Genomic DNA, 8,132 nt, shown 5'->3' with positions numbered 1-8,132 from the left:
TGCACTGTCCTGGCCTCTGTTTTTTCTGGTTCATTAGTGATCATCACCTCTAGCTCTTGTCAATAAATAAGTCAGTCTAATATTTCCATTAAATGGAGTTGTATGGTAAAAGAGGTCACATTAAAATGTACATATTATATCGACTTATGTCTGGAATCAATGAATGTCTAGAATCTAATTATATTTCATGCTCATCAAGTGCTAGTTCACTTAAATTTTGGCTCAAATTGAGGGATTGCAAACGATTGTTTAATGAAATTGTTATCGTTTTGTACCCAATTAAATGATATTAGGTATTTATAACTTTATTAAGTATTATGTATTCTTAAAAACCCTAACATGCTTTATTCCCCATAGCTTAATTTGATTTCATGGCAACAGGTATGTTTTTTGCAAAATTAATATCAATTGAAAACGTTTTTAACTAATCAACAAGATTTTATCTTAAGTATTAACAGTATTAACATTCTTGTCACCAGTAGTATTATAATTAAAACCTAGTATTGTATTTATAACTTTAACATACCGGGGGCCGGGGGGCCCACTGCCAGAAACCTTAGCAGACTAGCAGATAATCTGCAAGGAAATTTTCGATTTCGGAGGAAATTTTTGGTGCCAAAGAGGAAATTTACAAAGTCTACGATCTGAATTTTGAAACATTTTACCATACATTTTTTTGGGGTCCAAAAACAATCCAAAATTGTTGACAAATGGAAGAGGAAAAAACGAACAGTTCTTTGAATCGTTTTTGAAACTGTGTTTGAAAATGATCTCTATTACCAAATTGCTTCTAGGCCTTCTGTGTGGGCAAAATCATGAAGAATTTTTGCCTGCGGCAAACATATCTTCAATTCCTGTCTGTGCGAAAGTTTAAGTTGTATGCACTTAACATTTCTCAGGATATGGTTGCCTCTACTCTGCAAGGCACATAGAATAATTTGTGATAACTAAAACAGATGGTGCAAGCTGGCCATGTTTAATGTTTTACTTGTGGGTTGTAGGAGAAAGTCATTTTGTAACACACTATTTTGAAGGGCTTCAAATATTTTGTTATTGCAGATTTTAATGTGGCCAAGTAAAGCAAAAACGCAAAAAATTTTCTGGGGCGTAGCTCCAAATGCTTAAAAACTGTCCTGCTTCACTCGCCGACATTGTGAAAGTGAAAAATTTCCTTTAAATGTTATCCATTGCATTAACAATTTGAAACAGAGTCGGCTTTCAAAATTTCAAGATTCTAACTCATCCATGCATTGCACAACAGTAATGAGATCGCCCTGGTCACATCCTTTCAAGTTAATTGGGCTGATGGACAGGTAGACTGAAACTTCAGTCATATCATTAGAAAGTTCTCTTGTGGGATGGAGGTTCTGCTGTTTTTAACTTTCTGGATGTGGGCCGGGGGGGTCTTCATCAAAATTCTCTCGAAATTGACTTTACAGTTGTTTCTGATAGAGGGGAGTGATATCTATCAGCTGTCCTTAGTCTCATGGAAAAATATTGTTCCTAGCCGAAATTATTGCCGGTCAAAGGTCAGCGCTTACGTGTAATTGTATTGCGCGAGCGATTTTCAATCACGCGCCCTGAAAATCGAGTCTAAAAATCTATCTTCTTCCTACATTTTTTGAGCGATCACCCTGAAACTTTCAGGATATGTTTTAAGGACCATTTAAAAGAGATTGTTAGGCCAGAATTTGGAGATAGGCCTTAGAACAAATTTTATTTGATTTTGAAAATCTTGGACCTGAAACAATTGTCAAAAAACGAGGTCCAAGATTTTCAAAATCGAATAAAAAAATTTCTAAGACCTATCTCAAGACCTATCTTAAAACATATCCTGAAGGTTTCAGGGTGATAGCTCAAAAAATGTAGGAGGAGATAGATTTTTAGACTCGATTTTCAGGGCACGCGATTGAAAATCGCTCGCGTAATACAATTACACATAAGCCGCGCCCTGACCTTTGACCGGCAATAATTTCGGCTAGGAACAATACTTTTCCATGGAACTAAAAACAGCTGATAGATATCACTCTCTTCTATCAGAAACAACTATAAAGTCAATTTCGAGAGAATTTTGATGAAGACCCCCCTGTCCCCCTTAAATCAATCTTAATATTGTGTATTACGGGCATTGTCTCCTATTAATGTTATTAATCTTATTATCTTAGAAAATACTGAAGTACTTACACTATACTAGTTATATCGCCTTCGGTGTTATTAGTTACCGAATCAAACTTAAAGGTCGTGAAAGATTATCATTCTGGTCACATAACTTAAAAATTACTCAGGGGCAAATGGACCTAGTATAGCAAGCAACGACTTACAGTGGTATTTTTCACAAGTCAAAGGAACAGTCGAGGAAGATATAACTGATGGTATGTCTATTGTCTAGTCTATTTGACTAAGTGAATAAACGTTCATTTAAACTCTCGTTTATTCTTTTCACCAAATCAAAAAGAAATGTTTGTTTAGTTTTGGGGCTTTTGTAAATATCACAGATTCAACTTATTTATTCTAATTAGAAGTAAGAAAGGCTCTACTTTACTATCGTATATAATTTGTTTAAAAAAATGTAATTCAACTTATCCCTCAGCTGATATCATATCAACGGTACAGTTTAATCACGATGGGGAATTTTTAGCAACGGGCGACAAAGGGGGCAGAGTAGTAATATTTCAAAAAGATTTAGGGGTATGTACATTCGTAAAATTCTTCTTGGAACATGGATAACACATGTTTTACTGTTAACAAAACTTTGTACGTTGTGAGGTATACGTGCATTATCTTTTCTTGCCCGGTTTCACAATTCACTTATAATAAACTGTTACAATTCGACGCCATGGTCGGATATTATGTCAGATTGCTGTTCTGAATAACACAATTGAGGAATAATTACATGATCTACATTCGCGTTCCAAGCATGCTTTAGTAAGTGGTTTATTTATGATTTATCATCTCTAACCGGCTATATTATTTTCAGGCTAAAGGGGAATATAGTGTATATAGCACATTTCAAAGTCACGAACCTCAATTTGATTATTTGAAGAGTTTAGAAATAGAAGAAAAAATTAATGAAATACAATGGTTAAAACGTCAGAATAATAATTTATTCTTATTATCAACTAACGGTGAGTTTTATATTTTTTTAATAATTATTCCCTCTACTTGCTAATGAACATTTTAACTTAAATACTGAAAAATGCAAACATAAATCTTATTAAACCTTCTTCTCTATAAATGAATCTTGATAGATCTTCTGGGCTGAACAAGAGAACAAATGGTACAGTTGTTAGCGACAGTTTCCTTGGAATCTCTAATTATATTATGTTATAAATAGTAACTCTGGTTATGTAACAGATAAATTTAGGTTCTAAATAATCTTCGCTATTGCCTTCCAATGACAACTGTATTATTTGTTCAACTGTATTCACATGTCAATGCGAGAATATTTATCAAATTTGATAACAAGTCAGCCGATAAATAATTAAGCAAATCCTTTGGCAGTATCATTGATATCTTATTGCAACCAAATTGCATTTTTATGTGATTACGACCACACGTACTTGTAAATACCTCTCAAATATCCATTATCCATTGTCTTTTGAATATTGAATGTAAAGCTTTCAAAACAATCTTAATTCCTGTCTTGTTCCCATGTCTATTTTAAATTCTTAGATTATAACTTAGAACGCGGTACAAATTCATGCAAATCCGATCTAACTTAGCAGGGTCATTTCACTGCTCTTAATAACCTGATGAACCCGGTAAATTTATCTGATTCTATGGTCTCATACATAAATTGGTGAAAAATACCGAGACTTGCAGCTAGATTTTATGAACCTAAATCGCATTTTACTTAATTGAGTCAGTTCACCAAAAATTGTTAAGGTCAAAGAATTTTTCGAAGTTCAGATGCACTTCTCCTACACGATTTTTATTTATGGTGTCATTTTACATCGCGAACACTTGAAAGGCTATAAAATTTATTCACTGGAACTGGGGAGTGGGGACGTCCTATTTGTGCTCTTAGGAATCTAAATACAAATTCCTTTATAGAAACGTTAAAATGTGTTACATATTTATTAATTTATTAATGTAAGTAAAACGTACCATATTTTGGGACTACTGTGGCCACAAGTTACTTACATCTATAAGTACAGTAAAGCATTATAAATATCTTCTTTTCAGATAAGACTATAAAGTTATGGAAGGTATCAGAGCGTCGGTATAGACTGGATGGTTTTAACCTGTATGACGAGTATGGAGCGCAGCGTGATCTACGTTCCATTAACACATTGCGCATTCCTCATTTAGTCCCTGTCAATGAACTTACTGTTGAAGCTACCCCTAAAAAGTGAGTAATTTTATGTTTATTAAGACTGTATGGCTATTGATACTGATAGTTTTCAGAAAGCGTATTCTCGTCTGCTTCTTCGAAGATACGCTTGTAATTTTGTGACGCTTTTTTGCCAGTCAGATTCAACTGTATTGAATCGAGAAGAAGACAAATATTTTAAAATCTTTTTCAGAACATATTTATATGTTCTCAGGTAAGGTATATAAAACTTACCTACGCGACGTTTCGACATGCTTCAAACAGTGTTATAATGATCTACATACTTTCAGGTTATACGATAAAGCCCACATGTATCACATAAACTCGATATCGTTAAACAGTGACGACGAAACTTATTTGTCGGCAGACGATTTGCGTATAAATCTGTGGCATTTAGACTCGACAACCGAGTGCTACAATGTTGTTGATATCAAACCTGTTAACATGGAGGAATTGACCGAGGTTTGTCCCGTACAATGCCTTAATTATTATATTGTTGAGTTTAAAATGTATGTGATCAGATGTTGTCAGATCATTCTAAAAGTACCGCAGACCGTTTTAACTTATTAGTTTTAACTGTCCTAGAAGTCCCCCCATGACCTTGCGCCAAACTTTGTAATACCTGTCAACCCTTGAGAGGGAATAGCGATGGGTTGTCATGCTGTTCAAACGAGAAACCATGTTGTACCTTATCTGGGGCTAATGCATCGTCTCCCATTAAATATCGCTACATTAAAGTTAAAAGTAGCTATGTTCGGTCATTGTTAGTTACTCTATATAAAAATACAGCTGTTTGTGGTAATATGATCTGGGAAGTTGACTGTGTGGCACAACATTAGGCAAATCACATACCAAGCCCTTGTAACTGATACCCAACAATTTCACTCCACTTTTAGCTCAATAATAATATTTCAGGTTATAACTGCGGCAAAGTTTCACCCTCAGCACTGTAACTACTTCGTTTACAGTAGCAGCAAAGGAACCATCAGACTCTGTGACATGAGGGCTCAAGCTCTCTGCGACCAACACGCTAAGAGTAAGTTTAATATCACGATGAAACCGTTTAAGAAGTTATCGAAGTGTTGATGCTTGGTACACAAGACAATATCGTCAATTTTAACCAATAAATGTTATCTTCATTTTCCATCTCTCAGTGTTCGAAGAGCCCGAAGATTCGACAACAAAGTCCTTCTTCTCGGAGATAATATCTTCCATATCCGATGTAAAATTCTCATCTTGTGGCAGATACATGGTTTCTAGAGATTACCTTACTGTCAAGGTACGGGTTATTATCTACGGCTTCCCACAATAATTAAAATATGACATGGATTGCTTCTTATTAGATAAAGTACATGAAACGCTTGCAGTGCCGAAACTATTGAACATAACCTGCTTTCAGCTTTGGGATCTGAACATGGACAGCAGACCTATTGAAACATACAACGTTCACGAGTATCTACGATCGAAACTGTGCTCTCTCTACGAAAACGATTGCATCTTCGACAAGTTCGAAGTTGTTTGGGGAGGACCATCAAAGTATCCTTTTAGAATCAGCCTAGAAATTAGACACCGATTGTGAATTGGCAATCAAACTTTTATCTGAAATGGTTATCGCCTATGGGCTACTTCGATACGGCAAGATATGACATGCGATAATAATTGTACCGACCCGCTACCGCGCGCAGACCGCGCAATTAAAGCATCAGAGTGTCAGTTTTCTAGGGTATTGGCATAAAAAGTACTTTGCAGCAATCATTCTCCCTGCGCGTCTTTTCGATAAATCCAACTTTTAAGTTTGTACAGTGGATGAATATCGGCGCGATAACTGGACAAACCAACTTTTTAAATTAAGAGCATTGTATGCTTGTAATCCATGTCGCAGGGACAGTTCAAAGTAAATTATTAAAATTATATCTTACCGGCGAATGTAGATCAGACACCTGCTGAAACTAGGTGCAGCAGTTTCACTTTTGGCAGGGGAGTACTTGATATACAAAATATAGTGGAACCATATTGCGATACCCTCTATTATATCAAATCCCATACGCGGGAAATAGCCGACAAATGATGATCCATGATCTGTAAAGTGATTCTGCTGCATTAGTGCTGCTCTCTTACAAATTTGTTGTCCGTCTATTCAACATTTGTCCCACTACCAAGTGTTGAGCAATAAGTCTAAGTGGCAAATGACTGCATTAATACAGCTACAATAGTTTATTTTATGTACCATCTAATTATGGCACATGATATCCAGCACAATTCAAGTAGATCTTAATCTGAAACATTTATCTTCCTTAACCGTATTATAGCTCAATCCTGACAGGTTCATACAACAACTTCTTTAGAATCTTTGACAGAACAAACAACAAAGATGCGTGCTTTGAGGCGAGCCGAGAATCAGCCAAGCCCAAAACTCAGCTGAAGCACTGCAAAGTAGGAGTTGGTCCGAAGAGAAGAAAAGATGAGATAAGTGTGGAAATGCTGGACTTCAATCACAAAATATTACATGCCCACTGGCATCCAACTGACAATGTTATAGCCGTGGCTGCTACTAATAATTTGTACTTATTTACGGGAAAATAATGATAGATGTAGAGGGGCTTTTACACTTTCCTAATTATGCAGAATTCGGAATGTATAATTTATTTGTCCGTGCTATTTCCCCTAGAAGTTGAAATTGAAGAACAAAGATTGATCGCTTCAAGACAAATATCGTCAGTCATAGCAATACTGCGATAAAAAGTAACTGCAGTTGCAGTGACTGTCTTGGATATGAAGTTATGTCTGCACTCGAATTAGTTTTGTGTTTTGCGACGGAAATGAACCGAGTCCAGACTCTCCATACTGATGATTATTACGTCAATTGGATACTGGTTAAATCAATGTAAATCGTTTGAATCTCTGGATGGGTTCTGAATTAGTCTGTGATTAAGCACACATGCGATTTTTAATTATTTTAGACGTTTCTTGTGGTTTAAATGCTCGAGTCACTCTGTAATATGTAAGACTTGTACTATTCTGTGCTGATATTTCCAACGCTTAATAACAATAAATACCTGAGAGTAAACCGTACAAAATAATGGGGGGGGGGCCAACCATATTAAAGTATATCCCCGGGTCAAAATCGGAAAAAATCCTACATTTTAATATACTTTAATATACCTACAATTAGAAGATTTATATTCTTCGTTAAGATTTACATGATGAACTATATTTTTCACTCAGATTCGCAAGATAAGCCTGTTTTAGGACTAGTACATGAATTTCCATCCAGATTGGTCAAAAATTGGCTGAGCTATGAGCTTTAAAAAGTATGCCCATATTTGGGCATACGCTTTTGCCCAAATTCGCTTTTGACCAAATTCGATAAAATTTCAATATTTTTTAATGAGACTAACTCTATGTGGAAGATATAACTCAGTGTTTGTTGAATATAGTAGATACTAAGTAAAAAGACCTCCATGAACAAAATTGGGAAAATTGCACATAATATCTCGGTTCGGAATACTAGCAAAAATGACTTCATTAAAATTGAAATAACTCCATCAGTTTTCAATATTTTTTCAAGAACTTTTTGGAATAGATTAAGAATTGCATTTCAAGCTTATTTTGGGCAACAATTTTTGAAGTAGGCCTCCAAGGAGATAGGGATATTAAAGTATATTGTAGGTATATTAAAGTATATTAAAGTATATCCCCGGGTCAAAATCGGGAAAAATCCTACATTTTAATATACTTTAATATGGTTGGCCCCCCCCCCCCCCCCCCCCCCCCCCCCAAAATAATCGCCCAGTCTTTG

The 8,132-nt window shown here is 35.5% G+C and overlaps 1 protein-coding gene across 1 annotated transcript; it reads left to right on the top strand.

Moving 5' to 3' along the window:
• Positions 1-355: 355 nt before the first annotated feature.
• Positions 356-7,556, top strand: LOC134812272 (serine/threonine-protein phosphatase 2A 55 kDa regulatory subunit B beta isoform-like). The gene is made up of 10 exons (XM_063819608.1): positions 356-381; positions 2,286-2,372; positions 2,591-2,688; positions 2,978-3,125; positions 4,186-4,351; positions 4,624-4,795; positions 5,249-5,369; positions 5,488-5,612; positions 5,733-5,869; positions 6,643-7,556. Exons 1-10 carry the CDS (start codon positions 372-374, stop codon positions 6,914-6,916), a joined length of 1,338 nt encoding a protein of 445 aa, XP_063675678.1. The 5' UTR covers positions 356-371; the 3' UTR covers positions 6,917-7,556.
• Positions 7,557-8,132: the final 576 nt, after the last annotated feature.

This window comes from Bolinopsis microptera, chromosome 1, assembly GCF_026151205.1.
Source record: "Bolinopsis microptera isolate Bmic1 chromosome 1, MBARI_Bmic_1.0, whole genome shotgun sequence".
Classification (NCBI taxonomy): Eukaryota; Metazoa; Ctenophora; class Tentaculata; order Lobata; family Bolinopsidae; genus Bolinopsis; species Bolinopsis microptera.
Note: the sequence above shows the minus strand (reverse complement) of the source record. Positions and strands in the feature narration are given on the sequence as shown.

Excerpts from the sequence above, each read along its gene's own strand:
- LOC134812272 (XM_063819608.1), top strand. Across the intron at positions 4,352-4,623 it reads GTTGAAGCTACCCCTAAAAA|GTTATACGATAAAGCCCACA; the intron begins GTGAGTAATTTT and ends ACATACTTTCAG. Across the intron at positions 4,796-5,248 it reads ACATGGAGGAATTGACCGAG|GTTATAACTGCGGCAAAGTT; the intron begins GTTTGTCCCGTA and ends ATAATATTTCAG.